This window comes from Cricetulus griseus, assembly GCF_003668045.3.
Source record: "Cricetulus griseus strain 17A/GY chromosome 1 unlocalized genomic scaffold, alternate assembly CriGri-PICRH-1.0 chr1_1, whole genome shotgun sequence".
Taxonomy (NCBI): domain Eukaryota; kingdom Metazoa; phylum Chordata; class Mammalia; order Rodentia; family Cricetidae; genus Cricetulus; species Cricetulus griseus.
In genome coordinates this window covers 159,342,351-159,364,958 of record NW_023276807.1, presented here as the reverse complement: position 1 = coordinate 159,364,958, position 22,608 = coordinate 159,342,351, and the positions used below count along the sequence as shown (strand labels likewise).

Below are 22,608 nucleotides of genomic sequence, written 5' to 3'. Positions count from 1 at the left end.
TTTTGTAAGTATTGATTTCATCAGATCAGTGATTAAGAAAATCAGGTCTTAAAACCAATATAAAATAACTATAACCTGTGGCTGTCACTTTATATATGTTTATCAGAATTAGTTTTAAGGTAGTAATAAAACAGTTTAGCTAAAACTGTATCAGTTTAAGGATGCTTGGAAGAGAGCTAACAAACACTTGTCAGCATTTCCTTGTTGATGAAGAGACATTCAGTGATCTCTGACTCATTACAGTATCTCTCCTTCCATGTTCTCTGGCATCTCATGGCACCAGTGACCACCCTCACTCTATTCTATCAGCCAACAGTAGGGAAGCAACACAATGGCAAGTGTCATGTGCACAGTTAGCTCAAACACACCTCAGACAAAGATACAATGCTTGTGCTTACTGTACTTCCATTTAGGAAAGTTTAGTGAGACTAGAATTTTGAAGGTTTCTATAAAGCAGAGAACAGAATAACGGTTCTTTTTTATTCTATTCCAACATAGTCAAAATATTGAAAAAATAAAAACAGGACTACAGAAATGACTCAGCAGTTAAAGACTAGACTCAGAACCAAAGACATAAATAAATAAAATAATAAAAAGACAATGTTACTTTTGAAAATGCATCAATGTAGCATGGAATGGATTCAAAATATAACAAATTTCTGAATACCAAATAAACACTTTTGCTCCATAAAGCCATGTTATGACCATTTTAAAAGAGCATCTCTTCATTTAGCATCAAATGTAAATTAGCAACATATTCTTCAGTGAGCAGGAAACTAAGAGAAATGTTTATTTGAATATAGTTCACGTTATGATATGCCTATAATAAGCCTATGATACAAAAGTGAGTGTAATGATACCCGATTGCTGTGTGAATTTCACACTACTTCCCTATCTGAAGTAATAAAAACACTACCTGCTGCAAATAAGCATTTTGAAGTAGCTGCTGCTGCTGCTGCTGTTGTTGCAGCTGCTGCTGTTGCTGATGCTGATGCTGCTGATGCTGATGCTGTTGCTGGTGAGGATCTCGATGCATATGAAGTTGTTGTAATCTCCAATCTCCCTGCTGTAACTGCTGGAGAACTCTGTGCTGTTGTGGTGGCTGCTGAGGGGGACCCTGACCCACTAGGACTTCAGACCCATTTCCAGGTCTCAATATTCCTGTAGTTCCAAAAACATTAATACATACGTAATTTCAACAAGATGGCTGGATTTCAAGTTATTTAATTAAGACACTTTTATGGTCTTATAATAGACTTCTGTGTACATTACATAGTCTAAACTAAGTACTTACTGTAATTGTACACGCCCATGAAATGTAATTTTGCCATCTACAACTCCAACAAATAAGTATCTTATGAATGCACCATATGCTGGCTTCATCTTCCCACCCACAAGAGTAGCCACACAACCTTGTTCCGCATGTTCCACTCCAGCAAGCACCGTGATGAGTATGCATGCATAGCAGCAAGGCTCTCTGGGTCTGAAGGCATCATTTGTTTAAAGTTTAGATCAAATATCTTTCTTGTTCCTTCACCTAACATTTCCTCTTAATTTATTTCATTCCATTCTGCCTTTCACATATTAATGGCTCACACAGCCATTTTCTTTTACTTTCCTATTATTGCAAATGTATTTTTTTCTCACATAATATATCCTGTTTCTCCTCCCTTCTACTACTCCCAGTTCCTCCTCACTTCTGGTTCCACTTCCTTTCTGTCTCTCACTAGAAAACAAATAGGCTTCTAAGGGATAATAAAATAAAATATAGTAAAGATAAAACAAAAACTAACACATCGGGGCTGGAGAAATGGCTCAGTGGTTGAGAGCACTGGCTGCTCTTCAAGAGGACCTGGGTTCAATTCCCAGCACCTACATGGGAGCTCACAACTATCTGTCACTATAGTTCCAGGGGAATCAGACAACTTCACACATTTAAAATAAATTTTTAAAAATTAAAAAAAAAACTAATGAATCAAAATTAAACAGAACAAACAGAAGAGAGTCCAACGCACAAGAAACAAGAGAACCACTTATTCATATACTCAGGAATCACACAAAAACACTAAACTAGAAGCCATACCCATATGATGGCTCACAACCATCTAAGATCCCAGTCTCAGGGTATCTGAGGCCCCCTTCGGGACTCCATAGGCACCACATCCAGGCATGTATGCAGATAAAACACCTATACACATAAAATTAAAGTAAATAAATTGGAAGGAGGGACAGAAGGCGGAAGAGACGGGGGGAGAGAGAAAGACCATCAGTGGAATCTGAGTTACCAATGAATGGTAATATGTGAGCACATGGAAGGAAGGAAATATGGAACAGGTATGGTGGTACACATCTGTAATCCTAGCACTGGGGGGGGAGAGAAAGGGACTCCAACAGTATAGCAAACCACCCTGAGAAATGACGAACACAACTGCTGGTCTGCAACAGAGAATGAAGATATTATCCACACATGGAGAAAAGCTTTACAACTAACCAGGAATTCACGTATCTATAAAGGACTCCAAATATTAGGGACCAAAAGCCCATCTAATCAAGAAACTGACTAATAAACTAAATAGACAGCTCTCAAAGAAAGCAATACAAATGGCCAAAATACCCAAGGAAGTGTTCAACATCCTAACCCATCCAGGAAATACAAATAAAAACTACACTGGAATTCCATCTTAGCATAGTGACAATGGCTAACACAAGGGAGTTGACAAATGCTGGTTTGAAAGTGGTACCCTCATGTACACTAATATGAATATAAAGTAGAATCGTCTCTATGGAAATCAGTATAAAGCACCAAAAAAAAAAAAAAAAAAAAAAAAAAACCTACAAATACGGCTGAGGAGATGACTTGGTCAGTAAAGTGCTTACCTCAAAAACAGAAGGAGTCTGATCACTAGCACCCACCACCCACATACAAAAGCCAAGCACAGCAGTACAAGCCTGCAATCCCAGCACTGTCTGTAACTCCAACTCCAAGGCATCTGATGCCCTTTCCTGGCCTCCACCACCAGGTGTAAACATGGTACACATACATACATGCAGACAAAACACCCACACACAGAAAATAAACTTTAAATGAAAGGGGAATTATATACAAATAAGTTCAAAATGCCATCATCTCTCTTTCCCATGGAATTAATATTCCAATAGATGTACTTGAATACCACAAAATCATTGCAGCAATATGCCAGGTTAATGCAAAGATAAACATCACCTTCCCTGAGCTTGTATTAACAACAGTAATAGTAAATACCAGTCAACATTGCATAATGCTTCTGGACCAGAGGTTACATTAAGCCCTCATTTAAACTTCTCAGGAATATGATTAGATAAGCACTTATGTTTTTATTAGGTATCTTAGTTTCAAAAATGGGATAAATGTAACTCAAATCAGAGTCATGACAGTCAAAATATGTGATCTTAATCACTACAGTACCTGTAATAAAAACATTTCAACAATAAAACAAGACAGATTTGTCAGAAAATAGTACACAAACCAGGCTTTCCTGGAAGTGATTCTTCAGATTACATCTTTGACACCTTGAGAAATTAAATTTACTCTATTATTAGAGCTATTTCCTTGTGGGAACATTTTTGTTAGGTATTACACTTACCATAATGCATTTAAGATTATAAAAATAATTTCTCAAAATCAAATAGGACAGTGCTTATGCTATGATATCCATATGGCTCCTTCACGAAGGCTCTAGAGACTTGTAACTCTTTAAGGATGGAATGTAAACTACTTCCTGTCCAATACAATACAGAATCTCCAACACCTGTTAAATGTTACTGCCACCCTCAAACCTACTAGGTAATGACTCAAAAGATGAGTTTCTATTTATATATCAAAGCGAACTGATATTTCTATACACATTAAAATTACTAGTAACTTTGCCTTTTAAAAAATTTTAGAAAAATAGTTCAGCTTATTAGACATCAATAGACAGGTTCTTGTGGACAGTGAGCTCACATACACATGTAGAGGTCAAAGGGGATCTGGATGTCTTCTGCAATCATTTTCCCATTTTTTTTTTCTTCTCTCACTAAAGCTAGAGCTCTCATTTCAGTCAGACTGGCTGGCTAGCAAACCTACAACCAGCCTGTCTCTATGCCCTCACGGCCCCCACCATGCTCCCACCTCTACCTCAACCCCCGACACTATGGTTATAGAAGCACACTGCCATGCCCATCTGTTTTCACTGTGGGTGCTGGAAACCTAACCCAGGTCTCCATACTTGCACAGCAAGCTCTTTACTGACAAAGCCATGTATCCAGCCCTATTTCTTAAAGCACTGTGCTCTGTGCTTTACAATATTAAATTCACTTATATTCTCAAGGAATCAAACCACATCAGGCTAATCCATACCACAAAGAGATCAGAACTGCAAAGGTTAATTACCTTTTGGTTTGTGGTTACTGAATTCACCAGGAGCAGGGACTTTAACAGGCGTTGCTGAACTCTGAATGGTCAGCACACTGGAAGTGGCAGTAGCAGAATTGGCCTTTGGTCTTTGTCTTGGTGCAATTGAGGTTTCTGTTGGTCCAATGGTATCTGTTATTCTATAATAGAAAAATATAATTCATTACAAATATTGAGATTATTTCTAGTTTACTATGATAGTAAATGACATGATAGTTTAAACTACACATGATAGTTACAGATGAACACATTAGTCCTTTCGGTTTGCTTCTATGTATCCATCTCGGAATATATGTTTAATAAAGCTAGTAAAGTAAAAAATACAACCAGCCATGGTTGTTGAAACTGTACCATTGTTCATAGTCAGCCTTTGAATGGAAGAATAGGACTATAACCCCAGAGATTAGGGGATGGCCTGAGACTGACAGAATACAAAAAGAATCCCTCTCATAAGGTTTGTGACAAAGATGAGATTCAGTTTTTTAAAATGACACAAGAAATAATCCCCTTAGCTTAGACTGGAGAAAAAGGAATGCTGTCTCATTCAGCATTCACAGTAAAACACAAGGCACAGTGCTTGTCAGGTAAGGCTGCCGGCTCACCTCCAACCTCTGCTCTCCTAGAACACTAACTGAGAATTATGAGAATTGTCTGACTGAGACACAGTATAGACCCCAAATGCAGACAGTACAGTGGTGACACAATTTTTAAAGCAAGATGACTAGCAGACATAGGTGAATTTTCAAATGGAACAAACAAAAACAGAAAATAGATAAATGTTTCTTTTTAATACTTACATATTAAAAAAGCATCTGGATCAAATACAATGCCCATCACACCTCACCTCCAACTTCCTATTACCCTCACAACTTCATGCACATTTTATTCATTTTTTTGATACCCACTCAGTCCACTTAGTGCTGCCAATATAATCCTGAAATTACATATTTTTCAACTTTGCTTTCTATAAAGTCAGTATAGAATTTCAATAACTTTCTCCCATAATATTTCTCTGATGACTTCACTTAATGTTATTCCAAATGATTCAACACCTAAAATTCTGTATGCTTGGTTTATCAAACCCACAGCTATAGCAATCCCAGCACACACCTACAGCTCTTTCACAATACCTACATGCAGCACAAGAGGGAGCCATCCTATCAATTATCTTCCCAAAAGGAAAGAAACAAAAACTGCATCACAAGATTTAGAAAATTAGGGCTGGTAACCTAACTGAACTCAGTCAGTCATGAGAGGAAGACATGAACAGTATTACAGAAGAGGACTGGCTGGGAAGTGAGATGGGACATTGGGGGGGGGTGGTGCAAAAGATGGTAGTGGGGAGCGCACCTGGTCAAAATACATTACAAATATGCAGGGAGTTACCAGATACAAATTTAAGGCAATTTTTCCAAGAAAATTGTATGAATATATTGTGGGTACAACATCTTGTAAAAATAACAGGCAGGAAAAGCCAGGCATTGGTGGCACACGCCTATAATCCCAGCACTCAGGAGGCAGAGGCAGGCATATCTCTGTGAGTTCGAGGCCAGCCTGGTTTCCAAGGCGAGTGCCAGGAGAGGATCCAAAGCTACACAGAGAAACCCTGTCTCAAAAACCAAAAAAAAGGCAGAGTGAGCAGCATGGTAGACTACAAGTCCTCTAAAAGTGTAACCAAGACAAGTAAGGTCACTGATAGACAGCCAATTACAGCTCATTTTAATGATACTCAAGATGCCCACAAGACCATTATGTATTCTTAATTGCTGAATCATCTCTCCAGTCCCAGATTTTAAGTCTCAATCTACATAATAGAATTCAAACTTATCAACAGAGTAAAAGAATGAAAAATAAGGTTTCAAATTTAATTCTTTACTGAGCTTTCTAGTTAAATACACACATAAATTCTACAACTACATACACGAATAGCCTGTGACAATTATTGTTTCATTTCTTAAATATAAACAATAGGCCTAATGGCCATTAAATCTAAAGGTCCTGAATTAAGAATAGTCAGTGATGAAAATGATGGCAATCACACAGAGACCCACTGTACTTCAGCAGTTAACATTCTCATCTACTCAGATGAGTAAGCTGTCCGCAGGAGAATATCGTCAAGATGGTATTTAATACCTTTGAAATTTATTTCGTACTCGATAGCTGAACTACAGTACCACAGATTGGACAACATGGTGTTTTGGGGTAATAGGATTGCTACAGCCTTTTCTTTTACAGAATGTCTGTCAGTTTCAGCACAGTCCGGCCTACCTGGCTTTCATTTGGCTTTTCCTAGCAGCAGCTTCGCTAGCAGTCATCGGTTCAGGGAGAGTTGAGGGAAGAGAAGAATTCTGGAGAGAAAAAAACACATTTTTCACATTTTTTAATTTGAGTTGTAGTAATTTTTTAGACTATAGATAGACTAATAAACTTTCAAAACACTGCCTGGGATACTATTATTTTCATGTCACACATTACAAATTATTCAGATATATTCCCCAGGTTTAATATGGAAATATGACATTACACAAATGTTGATGTTCCACAGAAATCTTTAGAAGATGAACACAGCACTACTGTATACATTATTCTTTTGGGTAAATTAAAAAAAATTGTAACATTTTATAGTTTGGATCCAGGATAACAATCATGTGTTTCTATTCTACAGACAACTGTCATGACACAGTGAAGTCTAGAAAAAGGAAATGGAAGACAGTGCATCTCTTTATGTCATATCTCTCTCAGTCTGGGTACTGTGAGTGTGATTTAAATAGAAAGCTAAAGCTCAGTGAAACCTAAGGTAAAGCTACTCTCCTCCCTAAGCCATCATAACATCAGTAAAGAAATAATAAAATGATACAGTGAGGGCTCTAAAAAGGAAGAGGTACCACAATTCTTCCTTTGTCCAAGTAGGTAAGTTATACATGAAAGACAGAACAGAATGACCTCTATAGTGTTCAGGATGTATTACACTCAATGATGATCTAGAAATCTGGCATGTACAGTTCATTGTAGTATGCAGCAAGGGACTAGAAGTCAAAGCCTCTGAGGCAGGCATAACAGCATACATACTTAATCCCAGTCCTCTGGGAGACAGAGCAGGCTGTATCTGTGAGTTTGAGGCCAGCCTGGTCACATAGTGAGTTCCAGCATAGCCAGGGCTATGTAGGGAGAGAAAGGAGGGAGGGAGAGAAAGGAGGGAGGGAGGGAGGGAGAGAAAGGAGAGAGGAAGGGAAGGAGAGAAAGGAGAGAGAGAAAGGAGGGAGGGAGGGAGGGAGGGAGGGAGGGAGGGAGGGAGGGAGGGAGCAAAGCCTCTGAGTAAAATCAGGCATCCCCAAATGAGTACTGTACTTGGCCTAGGGCTGGGCTGCTGTGCTATATATTAGCTACAATCATAACTGCTATCCTAGTTTTACAGTAGGAGAAGGGCATACCTGCAGTTATCTCCCTCTACAATGCCTCTACTATTTACACCAAAGGATCCCAAGGTTTTCAACTAACACTTGCTTTTGAGTCTGCCCCAATAATGTCTGACCATACCTCTTGGTTAAAAAACACAACACCTAAACTCCTATTATCAAATGCTTCAATACTTAATAATAACAGGCCCTGCTCTGTGACTGACACATCATGTCTCTCTCTGCAATGCCAAGTATCCTGCTGAAACTCGCCAGAACACCTGAGAAGTCTAGGAAATGAAACTTCATACACAAACAGCATCACATACTCTCAAGAGCACCTGTCAGGAAACAAGTAGCTCTTAAAGGATATACATATGTGCGTGCGTGCGTGCGTGCGTGCGTGCGTGCGTTGTGTGTGTAAACACACACATAATTAAAATGGATTTTAAAGTCTTACCTACTTGAAAAACTACTTACATTGATGTTGGAGACTGAACAATCCTTTTTGGCGAATTTAAATGCAAAGTAGGATACTTGAAATATGTCAGGTCTGAGCTCTGGATCTGGTTCAAGCATAAACCCTGTAATAACAGGTCCAAATGTTACGATGAAGACTGAAGACAAGCACTACAGAAAAGCATATTACAGAAGGGCAATCTGTTCTAGCCTAAGATCAATGACTAACTGATTTGGTAATGCTTAGAGGAAATGGCACAAACTTGTTCTGTAAATGAACTTAAATATGAACATACTACAGAGGCATCTATCTCTGTGCTGGACAGATGGCACATATCTTTATATTCTTGAAAAAGTGACACAAAACAAAGGCTGAATTCACAACATAAAACCAGTGAACTTAGGGAACACCTGATTATTCAAGAAAGCTCCAGGGTCACAGTGAGGAGATGGACAGTTCTTCTAAAACAATTCCTTTTAACATAGCCTGCATAGGACCAAACTAGGCCCTCTGGATGTCGGTGACAGTAGTGTGGCTTGGGCAGTCTGTGGGGCCACTAGCAATAGGACCAGGATTTATCCCTGGTGCTTGAACTGGCTTTTTGTAGCCCATTATCTTTGGAGGATACCTTGCTCAGCCTAGATATAGGAAGGAGGCCCTTGGTACTACCTCAAAGTAAGGTGCCAGAGTTCGTTGACTCCCCATGGGAAGCCTTGCCCTCTCTGAGGAGTGGATGGGAGGTGGGGGGGAGTAGCAGGAGGAGAGAAGGGAGTGGTAACTGAGATTGGTATGTAAAATGAGAAAACATTGTTTTTAAAATAAAAATATAAAAATATGGGTTAATTTAAAAAATAATTCTCACTATTAACTAAAATATCTTTATTTTGAAATTATCCTAATCACTGAGAAAAAGCTAAATATGCACATTATAACTTATTTAGCAGAGCAGCTGAGGATTGGCACTAGAGATTTTTTTTAAGAAATGCTTTCTTGACATACTAACAATAAGGACCACAATTCTTTGTTTCAATATTCTTTCTCATCATCATGGCCAGAGGTTTAAGCAGTTTTATAAGTACTGTAACATACTTACATCAACATTACAGCATATGTCAAGTCTAACAAAAAAATTACCATTAACAACCATTTATCTGTTTTTTTTTTTTTTGAGTGATTGATATTTCAATTTTCCAGGACTGAAATTTATATCCAATTATGTAACTAAAAAAATTTGGTTGTGTTAAGCTATCTCCATGGCCAGTTCTACTTCATTACCCTTAAAATACTTCTAATGCTTAAATTATGTTAAATATGTTTGAAATGAAAATTTGCATTAGCTATTATCAAGTTTTCTAGTGAAATAGTGAGTGTCCACATTCATGGGACCAAGATAGAGCTACACATCAAAACAAAGTCAACTCCTTTCTAAAACAAAGAATCATAAACAGTGACTCCAAGTGACAAAGCCTAGCTTGTATCAGTAAATTATGAGCTTGATTTTTAAAATACAAAAATTATCCATGTAATTTGATTTATATATTTTAAAAGCTAAAGTTTATTCTTTATAGTTTGATTATCATTATTAGACTAAAGTAACTAAAACATTTAATTCAAATACTTGTTAGTTTATATTCAACCTTTATAATAAAGATCTGAGACATCTCCTAAAATAAGTTATATGTTAAATACCAAAAATATTAAGTGCTTTACATAAAATTATTTAACAAAGTAAATTTTAACATACTTTTAATAATGTTTGTTAAAATTATTTAAAGACAGCCAAATTACAGGAAACCTATCAAATTGCCAAATTATTATATTTTTACTCAAATGAGTATATTTGTCTTATGACATCTACTTCTAAAAGTAGCTAGTAATAAATACTTATTCTTATAAAGCCTCAATTTGACATACAGAAGGGGTAAGATGATCTCAAATACATGAGAATCAAGAGTAATGAACAGGAAGGACAAGATAATGAAGAAACTAGTTATGATCTTGCTACAAATGACAGGTCCCAAATTCAGTCTCTGTCAGCACAGCGTATCATGATCCTATGTTACGTAAATTATAGCATCTGCAATGCATAACACATCAGGCACAGAAGCAAATCAGAACTTCTGACACAAAAGCAGAACACACACATGCGAAGGTCAGGACAGCTTTCAGGAGTCAGGTCTCTACTTCCATGGTGGCTTCTGCACAAGGAACTCTGGTAGTATTGATCTTATTCATCAAGCATTTTTACCACTGAGCCATCTCACTGGCCCCAGTTTTAAAAACGAATAGGAGTTTTATAATACCAAATTTACTTGAATGTTTTAATTTTATTCAGTATATTTAGTGAATTTCACTTCTGGCATAGTCAAATTGATACCAGAAACTAAAATCTTCACATTTATGGCCAAGTAAAAGAAGCATATGTTACATAGTAAACTGCTAATTAATTAAACTCCAATTGAGCCTAAAATTATCAACAGTATTATCATGCTTACCACAGTACTACACAAACACATTCCCACACACATAAACACAAAAATTCAATACTAGTTAGGAATACATCTCACATCAAGGCATAAGCTGCTCAGTCTTTCACAAAATGTTGGTCAGTGAGAACACTCTGAACCTTTAAGACATTGCAAAATCTCTAGTAAAACCGTACATTCAATTATTACTAAGACATTGTACTTGGCAACAAAACAGTTACAGCTACAGTGATTAGTAAAAATATCTCCAATAAAACATTAAAATTCAACTAACCAGAGAACACAGCAACTAAATTCCACACTCTAATTTGGGGCATTACAACTAATAGTGATTATTTCATGCTTCTGTAGTCCTAAATTGTTTTGAGAACATTATTATATAAAATACAGAGGGTTAAGAGTTTAATATTTATTCAGATATACAATGGAGGTATATCTGCTTGTTTGTTTTATTTTAAAGCCATCCTACTTAAGTAAAACTATTTTTAAAAGCCAGAGAAATGTCATTAGAGGGCTGACAAACCTAGACACAGGTAACTAGACGGTAACCTGGACTGCCAACTTCAACTTGACTGGAGGCTGCCACAGGTCAGAAAGCTGGAGCAAACAATGCTGCCAGGCACTTAACCAGGGAGATTAAAGTGGAGGTCTGGTACCATTACTCAGGGGCTGGTACATATATATGATGAGCTTCACAGAACCGAGGTAGCAATCTCTGGAAATAAATCTCTAAGTACAAGTTTAGGGAGAAAGTAGAGTCCTGCAAAAGTACATAACATGGTATTTCCATGAATTCTGATATCCTACATCCATGTATCCAGCCCAGTGCCTTGACCCCATGAGAGCTCAGAGGGATGCAAAGCCTTGGGGGAGGAGTGAATACTGATGTCATATCCAGAAAGTGTCCACTGTAGCTTTCTCTCACCACTCCCCAGCGAATGGGGAGTATGAAGACTGCCCCTACTGAAACTAGATAAACCTGCCTCCTTTTTCAGCTGTACATAAAAAGGGTGTCGAGGCTTCTTCATCATAGCTCAGACCTCTGATCCCAGCATTTCTGCATGTCTGTCTGTCTTCCTCATTCCCTCCTTACCCCTGCTCAGGGTTCCAGGAGCCAAGACATGCAAGGACACAGCACACCTATTTAATGCGCTCATCATTAAGTGTGTGGCTGGCAGTGCATCCTTCTCCCACTTGCTTAGCCTGGCTCCCCTTACCTAAGAAAAGCGGTTCTATATAATGCAAGTACTTTGTGTTTGCCAGGCTGATAAAATTCTCCAACTTCCAGTATCGGTAAGGAAATCTGTATCACAGAAATTCTGTGTTTATATAAGAGTCGCTTATGTCCCTTTTTCTCTTGGACATCATGACCAAATATTTTACTGTGTAGCCCCTTCTTGATTTACACAAGACCCATACATGAGCAAAGTTGACTACTTCTCAAATAGATAACAAGTATTATTTGCAATTTATCATTTATGTGAGCATTGCTGAATTGGGGGATTTGATGGGAGTGATACGGTCAACTGAATCCAGAGCCTTGTGCCTAACAGACAAATGTTCTACCACTAAGCAATACGCAACCAGCCCTTGGCTTCTCTGAATCTTTCCTAGTGTAATTCAGAATGGCCTGGACCTTCTCCTACATCTGCCTCCCAGTGCAAGAATTACAGGCATGCCATCTGGGCAGACTTAAAAATGTAAAGTTGTTGCTGGAGAGGATGTGGAGAGAGGGGAACACTTCTCCACTGCTGGTGGGAGTACAGCCACTTTGGAAATCAGTATGGCGACTCAAGCAAATGGGAATCAGTCTACCACAAGATCCAGCAATTCCACTCCTAGGCATATACCCAAAAGAAGCACATTCATACAACAAAAACATCTGTTCAACGATGTTCATAGCAGCATTATTTGTAATAGCCAGAAACTGGAAACAGCCTAGATGCCCCTCAACCGAAGAATGAATAGAGAAAATGTACATTTACACAATGGAGTACTACTCAGCAGAAAAAAACAATGGAATCTTGAAATTTGCAGGAAAATGGATGGAACTCGAAGAAACCATTCTGAGCGAGGTAACCCAATCACAAAAAGACAAACATGATATGTACTCACTCATATGTGGATTTTAGACATAGAGTAAGGGATTACCAGCCTATAATCCACACTGCCAGAGAAACTAGTAAACAAGGAGGACCCTAAAAGAGACAAACTTTGTCCCCTGGAGAAGGGGAAAGGGGTCACGATCCCCTGAGCAAATTGAGAGCATGGGAAGAGGGGGAGGCAGCTACGAGAATGAGAAGGGAAGAAGAGGAAGGTTGCAGAGGTCATGAGGGAGCAGAAAGGTTGAGTCAGGTGTAGATTAGAAGAAAGGATATGTGATAGGTAGGATTTTAGTTGGGGGGGTGGTAGGAAAGGAGGGGAGGGAGAAGGGAACTGGGATTGTCATGTAATTCAATCTTGTTTGTAATTCAAATAAAAAAATTAAAATTAAAAAAATGTACAGTTGTATGTCACTGGGTTATCTCTCATACCTCCCAGAATTGAGGGCCTACATTTTTTACATTCTAAACATGTGGTTAAATTCATACTTATTTTCTTTCAGTGTATATTTTACTTTTTATATTTAAATGTTTTATTTATGAAAAGCTTTAACAGAAAAGATGAAGACTTTGCTCTATCTTTGTTTACAAATGGCTAAGAAAATTATCTATTTCCACTAATTTTTCTTCATTGACTTTAAGTACTATCTTTAGCATATGAGTATCAAATAAATTTGAGTTGACACTGTTCTGTGGCACAGAACAAGAAGGTATTTAAAATGCAGAAAATGGTGGAAACGCTAAAGGCACTTTAGTTAGAGCTGCTTTAATACTGCAGCCACCTAGATGACACTCGACCGTCCAATGGCTGTCTCCTCCCCAAAAAGAACCATTCTCAAGTTTTACAATAGACAAGTGCAAAATGTTAAATTACAGTATTCTTTTAAAAGCAAGCAACGGCCTTTGAAAAGGGCTGGAAAGAATTCTGGTTACTTATTAACCATATGGATATTTGGTTTTAAAGATACAAAAATTGAAGAATTAAATGCTATTATGTGTTCCCAGGATTTCTGATTGTCTTAATTATGTAATTGCTGCCATGTGCCATTAACTCTTATCTAGTGAAGGGACCAGCTCCCCATTTCGAAGCCATAACAGCCGAACACGTACTTGCCTGACCTTGCCTTGCTCACTAGGTCAGATGCCTGCCTCGTGGCAAGGAACCAATCAGAAGTTAGCTGGTGGTGCTATGCTTTACGGCTCTGGGTGTGCTTTACGGACAAGTACACAGCAATCATGTACAGAGCATAGCAACCTGGGAGGGCCTATGGGCCATAACCACACAGTTGACCAATCAACACAGGGCAGGCCCTCCAAGCCTGGAGGCACACCAATCCTGAGCCTGTGCATACCCCTAGACACTCCCCTTACGCTGCCCTATAAGATCTCTATGCAGTGGCTTTGCAGTGTCTTTCCTAGTCACCCACCATGGTGGATAGATGAAAGGCCAGAGCTAACATGGGGTTAGCTCGTTAAACAACTACAATAAAGCCTAGTGCTGTTTGCATCAAGCTTTCGCCTCCGCGTGGTGACTGGGGTGGCCGAGGTCCTGGACCGAGATCCTGGGGGCCTGAGCCTCTGGGGTTCTTTCATTAGGAGGTTAAAAATACCCTTGTATTCACTGGTAATCAGATTGCTTTGGCCTTTATAGAGGTGAATAACCATTTTTAAATATTTTACTATAGTTTATAAAATTATATGAAATTAAAAGTCTAGATTTAAGAAACAATATAAATAGCAGGTCCTAAATTACAGTATCTTTAAAAATATTTAACACATCTTTCCAAATACTTACTTATCAAACAATGTATGTTGTGGGAGTATCGAGAACTATCTGGGATGGTGAAGCTGCCATCACAGATAGCAACCTGACTCTCACCAAAAGGAAGAGTGAAGAAACAAAGTTTGTATAGTAAACATCCCAGGGCCTGTAAAACAAAGAAACAGGAACATCATCAGGGCTCAACAATCAGCCACACAACATAAAAACAGCCAAGACCAGAGCTGGGAACAGAGCTAAGAGGTAGAGCATTTGTTTAACATACACAAGGCGCTAAGTACAATCCTCAGCTGCAAGAACAACCAAAAGTTAAACATGCTATTTAAAACAAACAAGTTGAACACTCCTATTTTGGATCCAATTATTACTTACAAGTTATCATGTTCAATGTATTTAAAAGCTTTTAGCTTTATAGTTTGGTGTTTCTCCGCTGCATCTGTGACCAGTCGGATAAGCTGCTCTGGCTCGTGAGTAACTAAATTAAACCTGGCAGGTTCCTTTGGAGAAAATATTATCTACTTGGTACTGTCCTCATTGGTATTGTCAACTTGGCATAAGCTGCATCAGAGAAGAGGCCTCTATCAGAATGCCTGCAGGCAAGTCTATGGAGGTGCTTTCTTAATTAATGATTGATGGAGGAGGGCCCAGCCCACTGTGGGTGGTGACCACCCCTGGACTGGTGGTCTTGGGTGACATAAGAAAGCAGGCATTAAAATAATCAGATAAGAAGATCCCAAAGATTTGATTGCCTTGCAAGAGTATCTGTCTCCTGTGTTTCCCGTGGTCTCCCAACCACAGGATGGAGCAGGTTGGGGAACCAGCAGGAAGACAGTCACTGGTTTGCACCCATGACACATGTGAAACTGGCAAGGTGACTCAGGCAGAGAAGGGAGGCCCTCACTGCTAAGCCTGGAGGCCCAAACGTGATCCCTGAGACCCACATGCTATAAGGAGAAGATCAACTTCTAAAAGTTGTCCTCTGACCTCCACACACACGCTGTGACATGTAGCCTTACACAAATATGTAACTTTTTAATTTAAAACATCAAAACTATCTCACTTCTTTTATAAGTTCTAGATTTCAAAAAATTATATTCCTCTATTGGTAATAAGTTCATGCAAATCCAGCTAATAATTAATGTTTAATGCATTCAGATTATACAATGGTTTCTTAGACTACTAAATACAATCCAAAATGTATTTTTAGTTACAAGTTTGAAAAAGATGTGAGATTCTAAACAAGTTTTTCTATAAATCAACGCTATCTATTGGTATAATTAAATCCAGATAAATATATACTAAATGATAAGGACCTTCAATAAAGGAATTAGAAAAAGTTTACTTTTGTTAGTTTCCATTTTAGAAAGATCATAAGATACTCCAGAAAGTTATACTGTAATTGCTTAACAGTTACATCTAGATTTTCTAATTCCACTCATTCAAAACTGAAAAATGTGAACTTTCACTTAAGATCAAAAGCCTAAAATCTATGTAGCACGCAAGTATCCCCATTTCCTGAATACAGGTATCGCCCCTCCTAACTTAGAAGATTAAACATGCCAGCATTCTTCTCCTGAGGAAGCAGCTCCTTTCAACATGGGAAGGATGCCTCTAGGGAGGCAACAGTCAAGGAGGCAGCTCAGCTGAGACTCATCTAGTTAGAGCAAAGGGTCAGCCCTCGAGCCTTACCCAGATATCAGCCTTGGTGGTGATGGGTCTCCCACCATAAAGGTTGATCATTTCCGGGGCTCTGTATGACAGAGTCGTGTACCTGGCAGCACGAGGGAAACAAGGACAGGTGAGAGACGCTTCTCTAGAAGATACAGCATAAAAGGCTAAGAACTATACAGAAACAATACTGTCTTTAAAGGCCTGTTAGAAGTCTACCAATTAAATGAAACACAGTATCTACAGACATTTTATTCAGCAATTAAAAATGTATCTCAAATATATAAAAGCTGAATTTCCTTAATTAATAAATACTTAAAAGACAACCTATTGGAAATATTTTTGTTGCTTTATATGAAATAATTCAGTCTATCACAGCCTCATCAAATATTTTTAACTATTGAAAGTAAAACTGTACTCTCAAAATTTTAATTTTTCTCTTTCCTAAGAAGTTTATTTTAGAAATGTTAGTATACCCAGTTTCACACAGTAGTAAATGTTTTGAGTTTTTATAATTCTCTTAAAAGTTTATATAATTATTACAACTCAATTATACATACTGTGTATGCTTCTAAGCTCTTTGGAATAAAAGACACTGTAAATAAATACAGTTTTGTTAGTGATAACAAAACCAAAATCTCTTTGAACAAAAACATTTTTTAAGTAATTTATTTATTTGTATTTTATTTACACTGATGTTTTGCCTGCATGTATGTCTGTGTTAGGGTGTCAGATCCCCTAGAACAGGGTTATAGACAGCTGTGAGCTGCCATGTGAGTCCTGGGAATTGAACCTGCGTCCTCTGGAAGAGAAGCCAGTGCTCTTAACCACTGGGCCATTTCTCCAGCCCCAGGACCAGTTAAGTACTCAAATTTTATAGCAGAAATCATAAGAATATAAATGGACCAATTCTAGCACAGCAACATTCTTTTTCAGTGTTTATACTTTATTTTACAAGAAGAATCTTCAATTATAACACTCTAATACAAATTATACTTACTGATGAGACAGTCCGAATACTACTACAGAGTAACCAGGAAACAAACTGCATAATGGCATAACTTCTATTATTGTATCCCAGCACCAAAGGCAGGGTTGGCACAATGCAACAAATTAAATGTTTATCAGAGTAAACACACTTGAGACCTCAAGCAGCCACTAGAAATCTTCATCCACAAGATGTTTTAAATACAAGGATGTACATGGATCCCCAAAAGCCAACTTGCAAGGCTTCTACTCTTGTGTTTTTCATTATGTCACTATGGGTTTCTTCTTATAGAACTGAAAGCCATCATTCTAGGCTATTTCCTGAGTAGAAACATGCAGTCCACAGTATATGTACCTGCTTTATAATCTACATGACTGCATTCTACAATGGGTCAGTCCCAGCTCTCTCTCGACAAGGAGACTACTGAGAATCCCTATCCTGACAGATTGCTGTCCAATCTGCATCACTTCAGTGCTCTAAGACAGTTTGCTGCATTTTCTGAAGCTAAAAAGCAGAAAGGTTAGGTTTGCACAAGAAATACTGGATTGATAAACACAAAGCATGTTTGACATTTTCTGAGAAAGCTTTGCAATATAGCACTGAAGTAAGAAGGGCTTCATACAGTCTCAGCACTTATATTTTTCATACAATTTTCAGTATGTATGATACACACACTCAATAACAGCTAACCTGTTATGAGCAATTTACTTTTACAAACACACTACTGCCCTGTATCAGCAAAGACAATGACACTATGCTGAACTCACAATCACTTAAGGGACTGGAGAGGTGACTCAGTGGTTAAGGATACTTCCTGCTCTTGCAGAAGACTGGGTTCAGTTCCCAGCACAACTATCCGTAACTCCAGTTCCAAGGAATCCAATGCCCTCTTCTGACCTCCACAGGCACCACACACACACACACACACACACACACACACACACACACACACACACACACACGGTACACAGATATACACACAGACAAAACGTTCACACTCATATAAAAATAAACCTTATTTTACATCACTTAAAATTCTATTAATGGGTCTATTAGCTTATTTTACAAGTTTCATTATTAACCTGTTTACCACATAGACAAAAAATTTCATTCATGGTTCTCATCAACTGTCTATTAGACTGTCTATTCATATATTAACCATTTTCTTTTTGAAGGAATCTACAAATGGAATAATGTAAAATTTATATTAATGCAGCTAGTTAGGTATAGACTCAAGTTAATGAAAATGCCTAAGAGACAAAATACAATAAAGACAAGCACTTACTTTTTAATTTCTTCTTCTACTACATTAACTCCATCTTTTTGAGGATTAAGAAATTTATTAGTGGCACTGCCGAAGTCACAAAGTACATAATTTCCAGCATCATTTAGCAAAATATTTTCTACCTTAAGGAAAGAAAATCAATGATTACTATTTTCAAAGTGAACATTGTCCTTTTTTCTAACCCTGATTTGATCAGATGCTTGGTACATATGTATATACACATACACATATGTACATGCAGACATAAGACACCTCAAACCAGGGACAAATGAACCAAAGAAGGCCCTGAAAATTCCTGAAGACCCCAGAACTCCAGAGGCTGAGGCAAGAGGTCAGAAGGGTTAATAAAAATGGCCAACCCCAATGTCTTAAATTCTCTCTATGAAGGAGAACTAGTGGTGGTCAAGATCTTCTTTGAGTATATCTACATTTTTCTACATTCCAAAGACTTCAGCCTACTTGGAGACAAGTAATAGAAAAAATTTAACTCCATTTCTAATTAACATCTATAGTCTGTATATTCATATGCAAAATGCTTGAGACCAGAAGTACCACTGGTTTGGGATTATTTTTTATATTGGGGACAAGATTCAAGAATAACTCTAAAATTAATTCATATTTCATATACACCCTATACATTAAGCCTGACAATAATTCCTACAATATTCTAACTGCAGTCTGAAGCATGTGATCAGGTATAGATTTCACACTCATGGCACCACCATACCAAGTCTCAATACATTTAAGAAAGTGGGCCTTTTCAAATGTGGATTTTCTGATTCAAGATGCTTAGCCTATAGCACCATTTTTATTTAAAACTTCTACAGTGAAAATACAAATTTAAATTTATATTTTCACATGGAAATCAGAATTAAAATAACTCAAACAAACTGTGACTATTCCAAGTAGGTTCAGAGAATGCTCTATCTGCTGCTTACCAGTGTTTACATCATTGGACAATTTGTTTAACCACTCCCCTCTCAGGTTATCTTATCCAAAAACTAGGGAAGATAATAATTACTGCATGACAGGTTAGAACACTCAAAGTACTCAGGACATGGACTGAAATATGCTAAGGACCAATAATTGTTATTATTATGGAAATGTCTTTTGTTTTTATATTTACTTCCATTACTAAAAAGCTAGTAAAGTTTATTTTAGGCTCTCATGATTATCAACAACCTACAGTCTACATTTGTTTATCATAAGATATAAAATTTTATTTAATCAAAACAGTCATTGACTTGTTTATTACTAAACAACCAATGAGCCTCTGCTGTATGTCATGCACTGTTCTAAGAGCTTGGACAGATCACACACACAAACCAACCAACAGCAATGGCCTCATGAACCTCACCTCCTAGCGGGAACAGCAGACAATATACACTAGGCAGCAGGATCTTGGGGAGGGGACAGGAAGAGGGAGAGAAAGGAAAAGGCATTTTAAATTCTAAGTGCAGAACAAGAGTGTTGTACTTACCTTTAGATCCCTGTGTATGATGGGAGTCTTACACTGATGCAGCCTTGCGACAGCTTCACAAGTGTCACAGAAGATCTGTAAGACTTCGGATTCACTGAAGCCTGTCTGCAGCTTCTTATTCATCTGATTCACCACCTGCCCAGCTAAGCAAAGAAGCAACTCTGAGGATGCATGCCCATGAAAGAAAGAGATACTTAGAAACACCCTTCCAACTACTCTGAACTCTCATGAGGGTACTTAAACCTACTGCACTGTGGCAGTGACACACTTTCTTACATTTCACATCTTGGAGATCAGAACACTGTAAAAAAGACAGTATCTTGCTAATAGTATTTGCTCATTTTTCTAACATTTAACCACTTCTGAAACTGCAGTTTTCCCTATAATTATGTATTTCTTTGAAGCAATAATCATTCAACACTGTTTTGTATTGTGTAAAGTGTGATAAACAAAACAAGATTTCTATCATCATAGAATACAATGTTACAAGGTTTAAAAATAATGACACAGATATGTGACTATAACTGGGGGAATTTAGATTGGGGAAAGGATGGGAAGAAAGGAGAACAGATCAACTTAGACTTATGTAAGTGAGACTCCTGTTGAGACAGAATGATTACAAATTAACGAGGCAAAGATTTAGGAGAAGGTGTGGGATTACCTTCTCCTAAATGTGTATACAAACATCTCCTGTAGGTAGGAATTTGCTGACAACAAATGGCTGAGGAAGCACAGAAAGAGGAGATTGAACTGATGCAAGTCCTATACTGGTAGCTACACTGCATACCTTTTTCTTGAAAGCCAGCCAAAGAGAACTATCCATGTGCCTCTTTAAAATATAGCTTTGACTATAGGATAAGGGGATCTAACAAGTAAAGTCACTAATGTTTTACTCCTGGTAACAAATAATTGGACTGGGGGGGGGGGGAATCAATAATCTTGCCCAGCTGTAGACTATGCATACTGTGGACCTGCCTGATAAGATTTGCCACCTGGTGCAACAGTGGCATTAATGTTAAAGTAACAGACTACTTTCTGATTGGATTTGAGGCCTGCTCCCCAGGAGGGAGGCTAAACTCAAACTCATGCTGCTGCTCACCTCAGCCTCTTCAGCATATCCTACCAGCATGAGCTGACACATCAACCATATTCCTGATACTACATACCTAGTCAAAAGCTCATGGCTGGGGAGATCACAGGCATGGGTGGAGAAGGTTTGTTACTATGTAGACATGCTGTCAAACTGCCTTCTAAGCATTTAGGTTCATACCCAGAGACAATGTTCTTCTCAGCCTTGCTCAGAAAAGCTCCTTTTTCTTTCAATGGCAGTAGCTAATGCAGACTCCTAACTATCAAGCTTCCGGAACATGTGCCTGTTGCATGCTCAGTCCTAAATATCACCCCACCTCACCTCTCTTACACACACATACCACAGACAGACACCACACACACAGTCACAGACAGACAGACAGACAGACAGACAGACAGACAGACAGACAGACAGACACACACACACACACACACACACACACACACACCCCTACCTCCCTCCAAAGCCTAAGGAGCACCATGGAAAAGACAGAATTTAGAGCTGGGGGGAGGAGAGTAGTGCTATAAAACACTGCCTTCCAGGCACAGCATGGCTACTTCACTCATGAACTCACAGCAGCTATGATTACCCGCACAAGCCCAGGTCAGCCAGCCTCACAAACAGAGCAGGGGTTCATGAGGCCCCAGTCCTCTCTGAGCAGCTACTGGCAGGTGATGACTGCTGGGAGAGGGCATCATGTTCTTTAGTGGCACTCAATGGCTGGCTCCCCATGCCAGAGCAAATCATCCCCAATCATGCTCTTGCAACTATCCCTGGTGTGTGTGTGTGTGTGTGTGTGTGTGTGTGTTCACACCCACGTGAGAAGGGGCTCCACTGGGAACTGTGTATATTACACTGGTTCCCTCGTCATAATATACAAGGGGCTTCTACAAAAGAAATAAGGGCAGAGAATTCATTCTCCCGTTCTCAGCTCCTCCAAAACACTCCTCTGCATGGGAGAAAAAGAATGTATCTATTTGATTCATATGAGAAAAGGAGTATTCAGCTCAGGCCTCTGGAGTCTTCCTCCTAAGATAAAATTGCCAATCCAGAGGGTACATTCTGATATCCCACAAAAGAGAAGATAGAATAACAAAGCAGAAGAATCTGGGGAAGTTAGAATATAGAAAAAATACTTTAAATATTTAATTAACGTAAAAAAAGATTTACACCTAAAACAAGAGCAACAGGTATTTTAATGAAAAAAAAATAAGAAAGGATTGCTAAAAATTAAAATAACATAGCAAAAGTACAAAATTCTATAGAAAACCTTCATAAACACTTAAGGAAGCTTCCAACAAAAGCAGAAATTAAAAGAAAAGAAAATGAAAAGATAATCAGAAGAAAAATCACCACAGGAAAGCATTCATTTCAAACAAGTTTCAGAAAGAACACAAACATACAACAAAAAAAGCTGAGTGTCTTACAAAACCTAGCCAGGA

At 38.2% G+C, this 22,608-nt stretch overlaps 1 protein-coding gene across 1 annotated transcript in view; it reads right to left on the bottom strand.

Moving 5' to 3' along the window:
- Bmp2k (BMP2 inducible kinase) overlaps window positions 1–22,608 on the bottom strand; it is a 90,165-nt gene that overhangs the window by 33,381 nt on the left and 34,176 nt on the right. Inside the window, exons 4-11 of the mRNA XM_027387669.2 lie at window positions 20,077–20,219; window positions 18,597–18,718; window positions 16,345–16,426; window positions 14,671–14,803; window positions 8,308–8,411; window positions 6,701–6,780; window positions 4,412–4,572; window positions 917–1,161 (exon numbers count right to left, since the gene is read on the bottom strand). Coding sequence (XP_027243470.1) covers window positions 917–1,161; window positions 4,412–4,572; window positions 6,701–6,780; window positions 8,308–8,411; window positions 14,671–14,803; window positions 16,345–16,426; window positions 18,597–18,718; window positions 20,077–20,219 — 1,070 coding nt within the window. The remainder of the gene's footprint in view (window positions 1–916; window positions 1,162–4,411; window positions 4,573–6,700; window positions 6,781–8,307; window positions 8,412–14,670; window positions 14,804–16,344; window positions 16,427–18,596; window positions 18,719–20,076; window positions 20,220–22,608) is intronic.